This window comes from Onychostoma macrolepis, chromosome 04 (genome assembly GCF_012432095.1).
Source record: "Onychostoma macrolepis isolate SWU-2019 chromosome 04, ASM1243209v1, whole genome shotgun sequence".
Classification (NCBI taxonomy): domain Eukaryota; kingdom Metazoa; phylum Chordata; class Actinopteri; order Cypriniformes; family Cyprinidae; genus Onychostoma; species Onychostoma macrolepis.
In genome coordinates, this window is record NC_081158.1 from 10,751,177 (window position 1) to 10,768,974 (window position 17,798).

At 37.5% G+C, this 17,798-nt stretch overlaps 1 protein-coding gene across 1 annotated transcript; it reads right to left on the minus strand.

Moving 5' to 3' along the window:
• Window positions 1-816: 816 nt before the first annotated feature.
• On the minus strand, window positions 817-11,311 carry LOC131538713 (uncharacterized). Its single transcript, XM_058772767.1, has 6 exons — window positions 10,289-11,311; window positions 9,032-9,127; window positions 8,572-8,802; window positions 8,476-8,498; window positions 8,274-8,395; window positions 817-3,302 (listed from the first exon to the last, which is right to left on the minus strand). Exons 1-6 carry the CDS (start codon window positions 10,718-10,720, stop codon window positions 1,906-1,908), a joined length of 2,301 nt encoding a protein of 766 aa, XP_058628750.1. The 5' UTR covers window positions 10,721-11,311; the 3' UTR covers window positions 817-1,905.
• Between the last annotated feature and the right edge of the window lie 6,487 nt (window positions 11,312-17,798).

The window sequence follows — 17,798 nt, forward strand, 5'->3', positions numbered from 1 at the left end:
GGTTCACCTGGTTGGATGACGCCAGCCAATCATACCGGGGCTATACCTCACTCTGCTAAATACAGCCAGACTGGAAGCATTAGCTTTAGCCGTTACGCTTTTTCGGCTAATGATTGCAGGCTAGCTTTCTAGTGGCTTTGCCCCCTCTTGCTGCATCCTAAATCAAAGGCTGTTTGCAAAGGACTCGGACTTAGCCTACGGAGGACTGTTCTTGTCACCTAGCAACCGTGACAGATGCCATTGATGAGCGGCAGTAACGTTTGTAAGTGTACTTTTTATATTTAACTGCATAAAACTAAACAGGTTGAAAGCCTGTCTGTTCACCACAGTCCATTTATGTACATAATAATGAATAATAGAATAAACTACATAAAATCGCATTTTGGTAAGATATAAGTAAACATTTAACCACTTTATATTTTGAATTTTTTTCATATTATTACAATATCCTAATTTGAAACCCAATACTTGCATTTAAAGTGAAATTCAGTAATTAAAAGTCAAAAACTAACAATTCAGGATCCATAGTTATTTTCATTTTCATTTTCATTAACAAATAACATCCATGGCAGCTCTCTTCTCACACCATTGCTACGTGACAGGAGGCAATCTGGAACTGGTGGTGCAATTAGGAAATCCAGCAAAGGCTAGACTCTGAGTGTCCTTCGAAGGCCGTGTTCTACCTAACAGTCAAAGCATCATTACATCACAAAAGTGTGGACTCCGAGGAAGACCGTGAGGGTTTAGTGTGCCATTTGGGACAGGGCCTTAGGTTCCCCTTGTTTCGAAATGACCTTCAACGTTGAAGGATAAAGAAGAAAATTCTGGATACTAGCTTCCCTCATTTCCTTCCGAACTGGTGCAAATGCAATTCTTTTTGCAGTCACGGGAGAAAAGTCTGAAAAGAAGGTCAGTGTTGCTCTGTCGCTTGTTTTCACTGGAGCATGAAGTCTGGCAGCCCGCAGACTGACAGCTCTCTGTCTGTGTACCGTAACAGTTTGAAGAGAAAGACCCATGGTTTAGCGCGATCTGATAGGCTTTTGTATAGATGCAATGTGCTCGCTCCACTTCAATTTCTCTACCCACCAGAGAAGGGAGCCACACCGGTAGCGATTTAAAAAAAACAAAAAAAACAAACCATAGGGTCATCCTTTACAAAGTACAAACACACAATAACATTTAAAGATAAAAATAAAAAGTGGATCCCATTGCAAACAAACAAAAAAAAAAAAAGGGAAAAAAACAAACAAAAAAAACACATCCAGGCACTCACATAGCAAGCAAAGTAAAAAGCCTTTATTATAAGACAGGGCTACATATTAAAAAGACACCAATGCGTATCAGCCCAAGCAGGCCTTCGTCAGGGTGTTAAACAATAGAGACTTAAATAGATACACCTGTGACTATACATTTTGAGGATCTAACCTCTAGATGTCTCTTTTTGTATTTAATTTATACTTAAATTAACTTAATAAATTTAACTTAAAAAAATTCTAGGACTCGATGCAGATCAAATTAAAAATGTTTAAATTCACAATGTAGCCTACCCTACATTCCTTTTACATAATAACCAATTAAAAGTATATATTACGTTTTGTGTGCCTAACTATATTATTTTTGTTTTAGAGAAACATTGCTTCACTTCTACATTATCTGTTGCTAGTACGATCTGCGATTACACTGCAAGTTGCTGCAGTGTGTTCATAATATAGTAAATTTCTCATTGAAAACATTAAATTATGACCTTAGGATTTTGTGAAAATTACTACATTATGAACATCCTATTACATTCATAATGCAGTACTTATTATGTAATACCTATTTGCAATCACATTATACTTTATTACATTACGAGTTGCTACAGTACCTCAACCCTCTTTTTTGTTCTTTGTTGATCTACTTACTCTAATCTGAAGGTTCACAAATGGCTCCAGCAATAGCTCTACTAATAGTTAAACCAACTGCTGCAGAAGAAAAAGTTCCTATAACCAAACATTTTCCAACTGAAGCTCCATTATGAATAGCATAAGAAGCACTGCAATATATTAGAATGGGGAAACCAGTCAACAATCCAGCAAAACCAAAAGTAAAAAACCAAAACCTATGCTTGGTAAAAAAACGTATAAATACACTGGTTGTTTTTTTCTCTGCTCTGATTTTTGCAATATTCACTAGTCTAAGTTTTTCTACTTGCCGTTTACTCTCACTCTGTGTCTCTGCTTTAAGTCTGTCTAGTTCAAGTCTCTGAGCATTTTTCTCTGCTCTGATTGTTGCAATATTCACTAGTCTAAGTATTTCCACTTGCCGTTTACTCTCACTCCGTTTCTCTGCTTTAAGTCTGCCTTGTTCAAGTCTCTGAGCATTTAAATCTGCTCTGATTCTTGGCTCTGTCTTTTTTGTTCCCTTAATTTCCTCTTGTTTTTGTTTAATTTGCTCATTGTATCCATTCTCTAGCTCTGCTTTGAGTCTTGTTAGTTCAGACGATTTCTGAGCTTCACACTCTGCTCTGATTTTCTCTGCCTCTTTTCTCACTGTCTCAATCTCCTGTCTTTGTTGCTCCTCTTGTTTTCTCTGCTCTTCCTCTCTCCGTTTTCTTTTTTCTTTCTCTCGTCTGAATTTCTGAGCATCTTCAAACATCTGAATACTGTAATGTCCCCCTCCATTTTGCTCTATCATTTTATCAATCTTCTGCAGTAGTTCATTCACCTGCTCTCTGTTATTCTCATTTCTATTGTTGAAGACATGAAATCTGCCTCCACACTGATCAACTAGATGTCTTAATGCAGGATATCTGTCAATGATTTTCTCTACTGTACTTCCTAGCAGATCTCCATGAGTGAAGAGAATGATGGAGTATTTTAACACCTCCTCACCAAACAACATCTCAATCTTTTGAGGAATCTGCTGCTGCTCCTCAGTGAATCTGTCATTTACTCTTAAAACAATGAGAAAAGCCTGTGGTCCGGGACTGGATAAATAAACACTTCTCCCTTTCTCTGTCATTAACTCTTCATGTTTCATCTGTGTGCCAAATAATCCAGGAGTATCAACTATAGTAACAGATCTGCCTGAAACAGTGGCGTGTGCATCTGAACATTTGGTTGTTACAGAATTCATTCTCCTCATGGATCTGAACTCTTTCTGTCCCAATATTGTGTTTCCGGATGCACTCTTCCCAACACCAGTTTGACCCAGAAGAACAATCCGTCTGGATGAGAGACTGTCATCAGGAGTTTCTGGTTCAGCATGACCACTGTATTTGATGACTGGAATATGTCTGGTCAGCCTCTCCCCTTCTGATGCTGTATAAAAGCAAAAATATATATATAAGCAAGTTAGGGATGTAAATGGTCACCGGTTTGCCAATGAACCACCATGAAATGTCCCGATGGTTAGTATTACCATTTCATATTGTACCATCATTAAAGGGCATCTATTTTACCCCTTTTTACAAGATGTAATATTGGTCTTGGGTGTCCCCAGAATATGCTGCATATTCCCTCCCCATCTTCAGAAGAGGGCGTAGCATACATCTCTGTTTTGCATAGATCCTTTTAGTGCCAACATCATGATTAGGGGTCAGTTTTTTTTTGTTTGTTTGTTTATAGACAACTTCATTTTAATGAAAAATAAAAAATGTGAAAAATATATAATCATAATCATGACAAAAATACTATTATAAACTAGGTTAGTGGACAATTCAGCAGCACAAGTTATTCTAGAAAACTCATGAGTGCACAATTTTATAAAATGTAAACAATTAGTGAAATAACATTATTTAGTGGGAAACAAATAAAAGTGAATGTGTAGTATTAAATCTGGTAAAATGTTACACATTGCTTTTTGTTTTGTAAAACACATTAATGAAAAACAAATAAATACATTTTATACATGCATAAAATTGGGGTGACCCCGAATAGTCAAAGATTCAATACTTTGATAGGAGGAGACTGATTCGACGACTAATCTCACAAGCGAATGTTCGCAGAGATGTTATGATCATGCCATTTTGGCTATATGGGGGTGCTCAATGTGTGATTTTACATAGAACTACCGGTTTTCTCCCAATAAGTGTTACATTTATGGCCAGTTTTGGGTTTGTTTTCCCTGTGTTCCTGCCTTCTGTTTCAGTTCCTCATTTGTTGCCATGGTTTTTGATTAATCACTCCTCACCTGTTATCATTTGATTACCTCATTAGTCCTCATTTAGTTTAGTACTTATAGGCCCGGTTTCACAAACGGGGCTTAGCTTAAACCAGAACTAGGCCATAGTTAAATTTAAGATATTTAAGCAACTTTTACAAAAATGCCTTAGAAGAAAACATTACACAGAAAACATCTTGACACAGAACTGTGACGCTGACATATTTTAAGATATGTCAGAGCAAGAGATTTTCAGTTGAGACAGCTCAAACATGCATTTTAATCTGGGACTAGATTAAGCTTTCTTTGTGAAACCGGGGGCTAGTCCCTTGTTTCATTAGTTTGATGCTCTGTCTTAATGTAATGTTATGTTGGAAGCGTTGCTTGCCAGTTTGTATTTTTTCTTTGGATTTCTGCGGTGTGGGCGTTCTCAATAAGCTCCTTCCGTTACAATAAGTTAATATACAGCCTATTATGATAATGTTGTAAGTAGGAATCTGAAAAGAAAGAAGCTTTTAATAAATAGTTTTAATGTGCGTGAATAAGTCACTGAGAATAAAATTTAGCCACGGCAGATTTTCTAGAGCCTTTTTTTGCTTGAGGTGGATACAAGTGGGGTTGCTGGGGGGGGTATTAATGCAGAGATCAGAGGCAAATGTAGAATTACCGGTTTGTTACTTTTCAAAAACGTTCAATGACAGTAAATACAGTACAGTTGACAAAGAAGCCTTAGCCTTGTTGTTGGCCCTGAGACAATTTGATGTTATTTAAGTGCTAATCCTTTTCCTGTAAGAGTGTATAAAGACCACAACCCTTTGGTGTTCCTGTCCCGCATGCAAAGTCTAAATCAACGTTTGATGCGCTTTGGGCATTCAAGAATATAATCTTGAGATTGTTCACAAACGTAGCTCAGAGATGGTACTAGCTGATGCGCTGTCCAGAGCAGTTGGTCCTGAAAATGCCATTTGTAAATAGAAGAGACAAAGTAAGTTTGTCTCTTTCTTTGGTGGGGAGGAATGTTACGTTGTGTGTTTTATTTAATGATTATGTTGTTGTTTTTGCACTGATTGTGCACATGTTCTGTTGTTATGGTTCTGTCTGTCCTAACAGTGCTTGTTAGAGCGCGCACAGGTGCATGGAGATACGGCGACATCAGAGGCGGCGTTTCTGCGGAGTTGATTTAAGCCTGTTTGGTAGTTTCCTCCATGAGTTCTCTCTCCCTGCTTGGTGGCTTACTTCGAATTTACAACATGCTTGGTAACACAAAATTCAATGTCATACAAAACAATGGTGTGTAAGTTCATTGAACTACCTGTGAACAAAAAGAGACCTGTGGAGAGAGGAGGGTGCCTTTTGTTTTCTTCAGTTTTCTCCTGTTTTGAGGATAGTAGGGAGGAAAGATTGTTGTTTCTTTGTTCTTTATTTTATGCAGGAAAGAGGTTTATGTGGAAGTTAGTTTGTGAGTTTTGTTTATTATTTTGGCTCTTTCCCCCCCTCCTGGGGTGTATTCCAGAAAGCACAGTTAACTTACCTTTAAGAAAAGCAATTGGTGATTTACCTCCATTAAAAAGTGTTAACATCACTTCTTGCTCTTGTTCAGAAATGTGGACATGCAATGGGATTTTTTCATCCCTTCGCTCCAGCTCGCCACTATCCAATGATTAATTTTAATCTGGCCTTTTCCATCTGCTCTGTCCCCTGCCATTTCCCTTCGCAAGTGCCTTGATACAACACTTTAGCCTCCCTGGAATATTTAGGTATCAGTTCTCTGATACAATTCAGCGTTCCCAATAACAACTGCAGTTGTTTTCGTGATTTAGGGGGCCCTGATCTCTCCATTTCCTCTAACTTATTTCTGGTGCTTGTTGTTAGAGCTTTCATGTCCTTACCTAGTTTAAATCCTATGAAATCTACCTCGTGTTTGTCTATTTCCATCTTCTTTAGACTATGTTTCAAACCGGCTTTGGTTATCCTGTCTAAAGTCTGTTCTAGCAGTTTTAAATGTCAGCTACCCTGAACTTTTGGTTGATTAACCCAAAACCTGCTTACTTGAGGTATGTTGGTTTCAAAAATGCGTCATTCAACACAGAGTATGTTCCTGGTTAAGACTCAAGACATTCTCAACAGAGCGACAAATCGATGTGTCTGATTGATTGCGATCATACATTTCTAACAACATATGGACATTTTTAGTCAGCATAATAATAATAATAATAATGGGGGGGGTTAATATAATGTAATGTAATGCAATGTAAAAAAGTTGAAATTTGACAATGATGGGCTCCAGCACTCTGTAAACCAACAATGGTTATGTACCCAATAGTGGGTATATAAATTTAATGGATAGATACTGTAGATGGATGGATGTTGGAGGCAAACTTAAAGATTTGGTTATTTATAACAAATGAATGATACGTCTGACATGGATGCAGAAACAGCTTCTCATTATGGAAGACTCAAAAAATATATAAATATGATTGGATGAGTCACATTCAAAGCTTGCACACTAGACAAAATACACACGTCTGTCTGCTCAGAGAGTTGCTGCTGCTGCAGGACACACACAAACAACCATTTCACACAAGACATAGCTGATCCTGGGAGAAAGAGGAGGAGGAGGGGCTGATGGGAGAATGAACACAAAGACAATGACTGTGCACAAACCCTAAAGATTTGTCGCTAGAAGCTTTTTTGAAGAGGGGGAAAAAAAGTCGCTAAAGGAGTCGGCAAAGTCGTTAAGATGGCAACACTGTGCATCTCCATTTCTCCAACTACAGGCTAAGCCACGGGTCAAACAGAAAATGCACACTGCGTCAATAAAATTAGATGTATGTGTGTGTGTGTGTTTCAAAAAGCATATAAAAATATCCAGTGTGTGTGTGTATGTGTGTGTATATATATATATATATACATACACACACACACACACACACACACACACACAGGGGTGCACATAACTGGTCCGCATGCGTGACCAAAATAAGAAATGCGATGTGTAAATAAGTTCAGACCGCGCGTTTGCGTACTGACATGGTTGACAGCTGTTAATGCACAATTACCATTTTAGATCGACAAACTGTACTGTATAAGATTTCTATTCAAACTGAAAGCATAAATCTAGGCAACCCGCTGCTGTTTTCAAAGCACAATGCAAAACTGTGATATTTCATTCACTAACGCTCTACAATCGGCAGCGCTAAACAAGGAAGCGCATATACTTACTTGCCGGTGTTGTGCCCAATTCTGACCCCCGCCAGATTACTACCCCCCTAGTATTGGTAAATTTAGGGTTAGGTGTGGGGGAGGGGTTAGGATTAGGCAATCAGGTAGCGATTTAAATGAGAGGGGGTAATAATTTGGCAGGGGTTGAAAATGGGCACAACACCGGCAACCCGCCAAAATAAAAGCTTGCTGATTTTAAGTTTGAAAATGATGAAAGTATTTTATTTTTAAAGGTGCTGTATGTAGGATTTTGACTCTACTAAAGCATAAAAATACCATAATATGTTTGCAGATATTTAAGAAACATGCTAAGTTAACATACTTGTCTATCTGAAAAACAATGCTACAGTCAGTAATTCTCCTTTGAAAATGTGCATTCAGGCCCGGAATGTCTGTTTGTTACTTGTGAAACCCGCCCACTGCCAGTTTCATTCAGTTTCATGAATTTCATTCATCGGCATGTGCGCTCATTCCTGTTGGTGTCGTTTATCTGGCAACCTGCGTGTGCGTCACATCGTTGTCTCGTTTTGGATATGAATAATCATCTGTTCATACGTAGACTATCACATCCAAAGCACGCACACAGAAAGTTATTTAAAATGCATCTGATTGACAGATAAATCATGCTCACATTCACTAAAATATTGAAATGCTATGCTGATTCAAAACGACAACGGTGATTGACAAAGCAAAGCGCAGCCTTTCGTTGGCTCATGAGGAGGGGGATCCACCAAAATGTGGTGCCGGATCGGATCTTTCCAGCACAAATTAAGCCCTGACTATATTACTGTCGTTCACTGAAGCCCTACGGATTCATCAGATAAGATCTGTAAATATTCTTCATTTGTCATTTCCATTGTGTTTAAGAGTTCAGATTAAGAGCTCAAATCTTCTGCAGTCAGACTCACTGTTCTGGACGATGTCCTGCATCTTCTTCCAGACTCTGAAGGGCAGGTTGTCCAAGTAACGTGTCAAATGAATCAAAGCTCCAGAAGGCGTCTGTGGATCCGGCTGTGATGAGATCTGGACTCTGGAAGAACATTCAGGATCAGAACTGCTTCTGATCCAAAGCCACTGCAGAGAGACCAGAGACACCAGCAGATCACTCACCTTTCCATTGAAACTGGAAACTCCTGCAGAACAAACACACCATTGATCCTCAAGAACTCAATCAATCATCAATCAATCAATCATCTGAAATCAGACCTTCAGAAAGCAGACATCACTGGCTTTCATCATCTCCTCCGTGTCTTTGATTGTGTGTGAAAGAGCTGAGATGTGTCTGTTGATCTCCCCCAGTTTCTCCTTCATCATCTGCATCTTCTGCTCCTCTTCCTCCCTCAGTGCAGTGATTGTAGCTTCTTCTTCATCTCTGAGAAACTGATGAAGCTTCTCAAACTGCTGTTTAATCTGACGCTCTGTGTGCTCATCTTGAGACTGAAATCAAACCACATTCACTTCAATCGTCTCAATCAACACACATCAACACAATCACATCATTCAGATCTGCAATAAACTCAGATACCAACATATGACAATCCAGAAGCAGATTGATGATAGTAATTTACAAAAATAATCAACTGGAGTCCATTGTGTTAAATATATCAGATCATAACTGTATATAGTGATCTACAGCTGTAATGAAAATGACTCTTGACTCTCTCACCTTGATCTGTAGAACTGTTTCCTCAAACTCTTCTTTAATTTTCTCTCTGTGTTGAAGTTTCTCTTGTAATGATTTCAGTGCTGTATTGAGCATCTCCTAGAATTAAAATGAAAACTCCATGAAACACCAGATTACACTTAAAAAAGAAGAGAAGATGATACAGTGATATGATAATATAATGCAGTGCAAAAGTATATTTGTTTTTCATTGTAACGGAGGTTGTCTTGTCCCAAAAAAGAACAAAGGTTAAACACAAAAAAAAAAATATTATCGGGATCGTGAACCGAACTCGGGTCACCCATGTGATGACGCAGAGTCCTAACGATGGTTGCACTCAGTCTTTATTCAACTCTCAAACCGAAAGCCTCAAAAGAGAAAAAAAAAACAATTACTTATATGTTTCAGATGTGCCGATCAATATATGCGATGTAGTTGAATGGTGCGATTTTGACTAGTTTTGCTTAAAATTGCCCCTTTACAAGTGTCGATGGGAGATTACGTCATCACGTGTCATATGTCTGAAAAGCCCCCAATCAGATCTGTCCAAAGAGACCTCGATCAAACTCCTAGACCAATCTGATGCCGAGTTATGCCTTTCCAAACACGAGGGAGAAGGGCGCACTGAACGCGAAAGCTAGCTAGCTCGATGCAGAGTTGTGATACTTTGGATTATGAACAAATGCAATAATAATTATGAATTATTCCACTCGTGTTAAAATGTAAGGTATTTTGTGAAAATTTTTTCATTTTTATCCATTTAGCCCAATGTATGTGGATAAGGGACTGTTTCAAATGCAGGTGTGCCTGATCTGGCAGAATGGAGACCCCTGTTGGACATATTGCCTCTCTTCAATTAAATATCCATAACTTTTTTTTTTAAATGATACAAAGAAAATTATTTTTTTGCCTGTTTACTGGCACCTAGTGGAATCAAAATAAACTTTCTGCAGGGAGATGGACCGAACAGATCTTAAATAACAGACTTTCAAATAAAAACTTAGATTTTTTAAATTAGATTATTTGTTTATCATAAAATTAAGAAAAACATACAATAAAAATATTAATTATTCCACCCGTGTGTTAAAATGTAGGATATTTTCTATTAAATGAGACCATATTTATCAATTTACTCCAATGTATGTGAGGGTGCTCTTTTAAATCCAGGTATGCCAAAATCAGTAAAACAAAATTCAAAATATGCTGCATTGCTCAAGGGGTTAAAACAACATGAAGTTGGCTAAAAGTCATTTCTCTTACCTTATATGATGAAACCACTTCACTGATGGGTTTGAATTTATGATTGACGTGTTGCTGTGAATCTCTGCACACTAAACACACCGGCTGTTTGTCCTCCAGACAGAAGAGTTTGAGTTTCTCACTGTGTAAACTGCAGATCTCCTCAGATCCTGATGAACACCTCTCATTTCTCTCCTTCAGGAATGACTCACACAAGTTTTTTAACGCCAGATTAATTGGAGGTTCCTCTCTTGAGGATTTTTTGCACATTGGACACTCCTGAGTTTTCTTGGTTCTCCAGAACTGTTGAACACACTCTTTACAGAAACTGTGACTACATGATAAAAGAACAGGATCCGTGAAAATATCAAAACACACAGGACAAATATAATCATATTCAGCTTGTGAATACATTTCCTCTGTTTGAGCTCCAGCAATCATTACTTTCTCCATTTGAATGATGAAAAAAAATAAAAATAATAATAATAACCACGATTATGGTCTGTTGTCAACTTAAAAATGCCTCTTGAAAATTTGTCGATGATCGATGATTCCTTTTTGATTTTGTCCTGAAATTCAGAAAAGCGTCAGTCTGACAGAAATGAGTGAAATAATAAGTCTCTTCCTGGTGAGTGTTTTAAGAGGGTGGATCAGTTTTTGATCATCTTTTGATATGTTGTACAGCAGGTCAGACAAGAACATCAGGGGAAAAAATGCATTCAATTGAACAATTGTTTTATGGTGCTTAATTTCTTACACCTTGTACCTTATTTTATTTACTCTCAGGTTAGGTCAAGTAAGTCAAATCTGACCCATCTCATAAGCATCTGAGTTTTCATACTTACAAAATAGGTCACAGAAGACTTCGTGGTCTGTTCTACTCTAGTTCAGAAATCAGAGACTTTTGGCTGGTGGGCTTGTTGGTTATAATTAGGTATAGTTGTATTGTCTACAGGCTAAATAGTTTACATACAAAATACTAATATAAAAATAGAAATAAAAACAAAATCAAATTGTTTGCAAGTTTTGTTGGTCCGAGGCAACAATGGCAGGTCAGCTGGCACTGGAGAAGCTGTTCCAGAGAATCAGTATCTGACTTAATCACCACAATTCAGTCTTTTATAGACGGAAGGTGGATTCCAATGTCTTGTGACGTCATGAGTTCTGGAAATCCCCCAAGAAGCTGTTTATATAAGGTCTTCTTTTTACGCTTCATTTGCAACACAATACCCGATGGTAACGTCCAGATTTTTTTCCATTTTTCTCTGGCTATGCTTTTGCTAATGCATGTTTCTTCTCTCTCCATTTAATATACCAATATCTTAATATATGCTTAAAACAACAAGTGTGGTGTTTTTCTTAAACCACTTTCTTAAAACATTTACAACAACATGTTTGGCATCTTTCTTTATAAACCACCATCTTAATAAAACAATTACAATAACAAAATTAGTTTGGTTACAATACAAAGGTGTTTGGATACGTAAAAAATACGACATACTTGTAATACGACAATTACATTTTTTCCTCAACAATATATAATGCTGTCTTCACGTGCTATGGGAATTATAGTAAATACGAGTTTCCTAGTCGGAAATTGGACGTGAACGGCCTCTCAAGTCGTATTTACTACTGGGAAATTCGGAAATAGTTTTGATACCAGAGTTTCCGAGTTGGGCGGCGGGTCATGAACTTTAAACATGGTGGAGGGGACAACCATTGCTGCGGTCAATGCTGTTCTCACAACAACTACATCCCTTTGTCTTGTCGCTAAAGTAGTGTATTTATAGGCTAGATATGAACGATCATGCAAAGCTTATTGTATGTTTCATAAGCAGTGAATTAAGCATGTATTTGACCGAAATTCCAGAATTGTCAGCGAACTGCATGTATAGCGCGGTGAATGTTTATGTGATTTGTCAACCAATGGGATGCTACATTTAATTTTTTCTGACATTAAAGCACTTGAAAACGACAAGCTCGTAATCACGACTTCATAAGTGGGAAATAGGAAATTTCAGATAGCACATGAAGGCAGCATAAGACAGCACAAACCAGTTACTGTCTCTCCATCTGTTCTGCATCATCCTGCATGTCAACAGAAATAAATGCATGAAACAGTCTGCAGTGAGCAGTTGTCTCCATCATTCATTTGAAATCTGGAAGTGAAGTCAATGTCAGTGAAGGAGGGAGCTTCTATTCTTCTCCAGACTGCTGCTGAAATTCAGATGGGTGATCTCATACTGTGGACATTTGGAGCTAAAACCGCCTCTTTGTTAAAAGTGATTCAGGAAAGATGAGAATTGGAACGCTATTTAGAGGCCGGCTGAATCTGAACATGATGACTGGATTCCTGACCATCAGAGACATCGGAATCAGTCACTCTGGACATTTTAAACTGCAAATGATCAACAGCGAACAGACCACATTCAGAAGATACAGTGTGACTGCCACCAGTGTGTAGAACTGCTTTTAAAAAGTGTTTGTTTATTTGTTTATTTATACATGCATACAAATAACACTCCACAGCAGGGTTTCCCATTTATCTGTGTTTGTGCATTTCAGATTATATGACCAGCAAATACGTGTACTGCATTAGGCCAACCAAGAATTGTCATAGCACTTGCATGTTGTTGCACTTTTGTTGGTTTTTGATTGCTTCTAATGTCCTCATTTGTAAGTCGCTTTGGATAAAAGTGTCTGCTTAATGGCTAAATGTAACTCTTTCAAATTGAAATGGGTTTATTACTTTGTTTATTTAACAAGGCGTACAGAGATTTTGTAAACTCTTCAAAGCGAATTAGGCATGTTTTATTTTTGCGTTTCATTGTTTAATAAAGACACTTATAGTAATTCTAAGTATTTTCGTGCAGCTGTAGCAGCAGTATGCATAGCTATTCAGATTGCAATTTTTTGCGAATTTAATAGCAGCAGAATGGCATGGCAAATTCAGATGCAATGTTAGAAATAATATTAGCAGCAGTCTGCATAGCAACCAATTATTATTGCTAATATAGCAGGGGCAGCAGGAAGTACATTTAGTTGCATGAAATTTCAGTGATAATGCATGGATGGGCTACAGCAATTCTAATACTTCCATGGAGTGTAGCAGCAGTATCCATAGAATATCAGATTGCGTTATTAGCGAATTATTAATAGCAGTATGCATAGCAAATCAAATTATGTGTTTAGTTGCAGCAGCAGTTTACATTTACATTTATTCATTTTGCAGACGCTTTTATCCAAAAAGCGAGTTACAATTGCTGAAGTTTCAGTAACTAAAAATGTGAACTCTTCAAGCAAATAGGCATCATTTGTGTTTCGTTTATTTAAAAGGAGCTTTTAGCAGTTCTAAGTACATTTGTGCAGCTGTAGCAGCAGTATGCATAGTTATTCAGATCGCATGTAGTGAATTTAAAAGCAGCAGCATGTATAGCAAATTCATATGCAATGTTAGAAATAATATTAGCAGCAGAAAGTTAAATTATTGTTGCTAATATAGCAGCGGCAGCAGAACGTACTTTAGTTGCTTGAAATTTCAGTATAACGCTTGGGGTAAGTAACTCTTTAAAGTGAAATAGGCATTTTATTTCTTTGCTTATTTGGCTTACAGTAGATTCTGTGAACTCTTCAAAGCGAAATAGGCATTATTTGATTGTGTTTGCTTGCTAATAAGACTCTTATAGCAATTTTAATAACAGCAGCACGCATAGCAAAATTCAAATGCACTGTTAGAAACATTAGCAGCAGTCTGCATGGCAATCCAATTATCATTGTTGCTAATATAGCAGCGGCAGCAGAAAGTACATTTAGTTGCATGAAATTTCAGTTATAAGATAACGCTTGGATGGTAGTGAACTTTTTAGGTGAAATAGGAATTCTGTTACTTTGCTATTCAATTCAACAGGGTTTATAGAACTCTTCAAAGTGAAAAGCATTAATTGGTTGTATTTGATTATTCAGTAAAGGGGCAATTTTAAGTACTTTTGTGCAGTAGTATGCTTAGCTATTCAGATCGCAATGTTAGCAAATTTTACAGCATGCAGCAAATTCAGATGCAAGGTTAGAAATAATATTCGCAGCAGCATGCATAGCAAGTCATATTATTATTGTTGCTAATATAGCAGCGGCAGCAGAATGCGCTTTATTTGCATGAAATTTTAGTGATAACTCATGAAGCGTAAATTAACTCTTTAAAGTGCAATAGGCATTTATTACTTTGCTTGTTCAACAGGGTTTACAGCAGGTTTCATGCAGTAGCAGTAGATTATGCTTTGCAAATTCGGTTCTTTCGAACGGTTCGTTTCAGTGAACCGTTTCAAAAAACTGGTTCATCGGTTCTTTTATGCCCTGCCATAATGACGTCATTCACAGTGATGTAATGATATCAAGTTTATCATCCCGGGCCGGGATGAAAATACAAATGTATAAAGTAAGTTTCTGTCAGGACCACTGTCGTCAAAGATGATTGACAATTAGCATAAAGTTTGGATTGGCGGTATGGTTCTGTTCTGGGCAAGAACTCCCTGCGCATCCATGCAGCACAGCATGGATGAGAGCAGGGAGAGCAGTGATAACCCCCCAAAACAAAACCATATGCTGATATCCCCCCAACACAAACTGATAGCAAAATCTAAAAGCCTTGATCAACAAGGATGTTGCCCTTAACCAATGACCAAAACAAATATTTGGGCTAATCGCACATAACCTGTAGCAACAAAATGCACATGTGCTGTCACTGAGCGTTGCTGGTAATTATGTTGAGATGATGTTGAATTGCCAACTGTCTTTTTCTGTTAATTGTTTTTGTTGTTTGTTGTTCACTGTATAATTTTTTAATATTGAACTTTTAATAGATGACCTAAGAATATGTTGGCAATACCGCACACATTATGATAGACCTATAGAAAAAAATATTTGACTCTTTCTTTTCTTGGAATGGCTTAACTTGAAGTGCTGTAAAAAAAAAAAAAAATTATTTCAAGGTACTTTATGATATGTTGCCATATGGTAACAACATACAATAGTGGATCTAACTTAGAATAAGTGTAAGTTTACTTCTAGTTAATATTTTTTCCTCAAATGTTTGTGGTGATTCAGTTGGTGCTATTATAAGCTTTAACACAGTACTTCTAACCTTATACGTACTTTCCAACAACTTCTGCTTTTATTTATTACATTCTTTTTAGCTGAATAATGCTTTATATTACATTTAGATTTAGTCATTTTGCAGACGCTTTTATCCAAAGCGACTTACAATTGGGGAATACATAAAGCGATCAGACAGAGGAAGTGCTCGTAACACCAAGTCTCAGGCATTGTTCAAATAAGTACAAGATATTCTTTGAATATCATTACATTTTTCATGAATATTTAAATTTCAAATTTATACAGTTAAAACAAATATAATACTGTATGTCATGTATCATAAAACATTGACATAAAACCAAAAACACTGCAGTTCATGAAAATTCAACTTTACGCAATCTTATGAGAGGAAGACTATGAACTTGACCCCCCCGAAATCCTTGAAACTTTATGTATGAAAATTCACAAAGCAGTTTTATTTAAAGAGGTGAGACACAGGTACACCTCACATTTGGTGCACTTCATCCTAACAATACCCTTACATCTACCTTTTTGAGACACCATGGTAGGCCAGTGGCTCACTGATGTAATGTTACCTGTATTCATATCTAATCAAAAGTAAAATTGCCATTTAAATTTGATTTTATCCATTATACACATACCATTAACATACAACTAATCAACATTATATCACTAGAGTTAATGTCATTATTGTTACTGCTTAACAGATTGCAGCTGATCTGCTTATGTTTATGTAAAAGCGGCTTATGTTTCACAGAATCGTTGCCTGGGTTGCGTAGGCTACGTATGTGTGGGGCGGATCTATCAAAATAGGGGCGAGACCCTTTTGGGGTAGGGGCGTGTTTGTTTTGGTGATTTCAAATATCAACATTGGCTTTTAGAAATCGATTACCCTGCCTTTAAGAAAAACATGTTTTCAATTCAACACCAGCTTTAAGAACAAGCATGTTCTAAATAACAACCAGATTGCTCCGGAACAAGCATGTTCCCAATAATACAGTTATAACTTAAGAACAAGCATGTTCCCAATAACGACTATGGCTTTTAGAACAAGCATGTTCCAATAACAACCAGATAGCTCTGGGACAAACGGGTTCCCAAAAATACAACTATAACTAAGAACAAGCATGTTCCCAACACAACCAAGAGCTTAAGACAAGCATGTTTCCAATACGACTAGACAGAACAAGCGCGTCTGATACCGGAGTAGAATCAACGCTGAAATGACGGCTGCATCCGAAACTGGAAAATACTGCCTTTGGAAGACACATTTAAAGGAAGGAAGGCACCTTGACATGTCGAATCCAATGTTAGCCTATAATTCCTGCCTCCTGAGATACCTTCATTTGGTCGATATTTAAAGGCAGAATAGATGTATCTTTCGCTGCCTTGCCTGAGCAAAATAAAGCTTTCTAGCGAGAAATCAGTATTAAGTAATTAAATATCTGCTTGGTTATCAACAAAGCTCGTTCTATTTTGTTCTATATCACTGAACCGTTAAGCTGCCTCAGACCCTAGTGAAAAAATAAAACACTTTATTTGTATGTATTTAGGATAACTAAATATATTTGTGGCACACTATAAATTGGTATACTTAAAGTCTGCTAAATTGGAACAACTAATTTTGTACTAAATGCATTTTAGTTGTGCTAAAGCAAACTAAAGTTGTAATAAATATACTTGTTTGTGCTAAAGTGGAACTATTCCAAATACACTTTAAGTATACTCTTTTATTTAATTTTTGAAATGCAGAATTCATTCAGCATAAACTTCAAATGTATTTTGGTGACATTATAATTGCAATTCAAATACACTGTAAGTGTCACGGAATCACCCGCCTCACCAGCTGAAGCAACCTCCTACACCTGTTCACAATCACCAGAGTACTAATCACGAACACCTGCAACCACTTACCACCACCATTCAAAAGCACACTCACCTCAGTCACTCGCTTGTCGCCTGGTCTCAAGGTTGCAAGCTATTCAGCGCTGGTCGATGCCTACCTGTCTGCCCGTCTATCCTGGAACTCGTCCCCACCTGTGGAAGAAGCAAGTTTAAGTTAAGACTGGTTATTCTGCTTCCAGTATCTCCTTTGTTGTCTGTCTCCTGTGGGAAGCCCTGCCTTGGTTCAACTAAATAAATTACCTTTTGACTTGCAATAACCTGTCTGCCTCCTTGACCAGTGTGTGACAAGACAAGCCCTTTTAACTCTGTACCTCTGTTGTGGGCGCTCTCCTTTCAAAATCTGATAAACATTGCTCTACAGGTGTGACCATTTGGAGCACGAGAACAGCTCCTACTGAGGTTTCTCATCCCCCATACACAGATCTAATCTGTTTTGGGGCAAAGAATAAATGTTTATGGGCCTTTTGTTCTAGTTGTCAGGTGCGGGTGAAGGGATGAGAGCGAGGACTCAAATGCA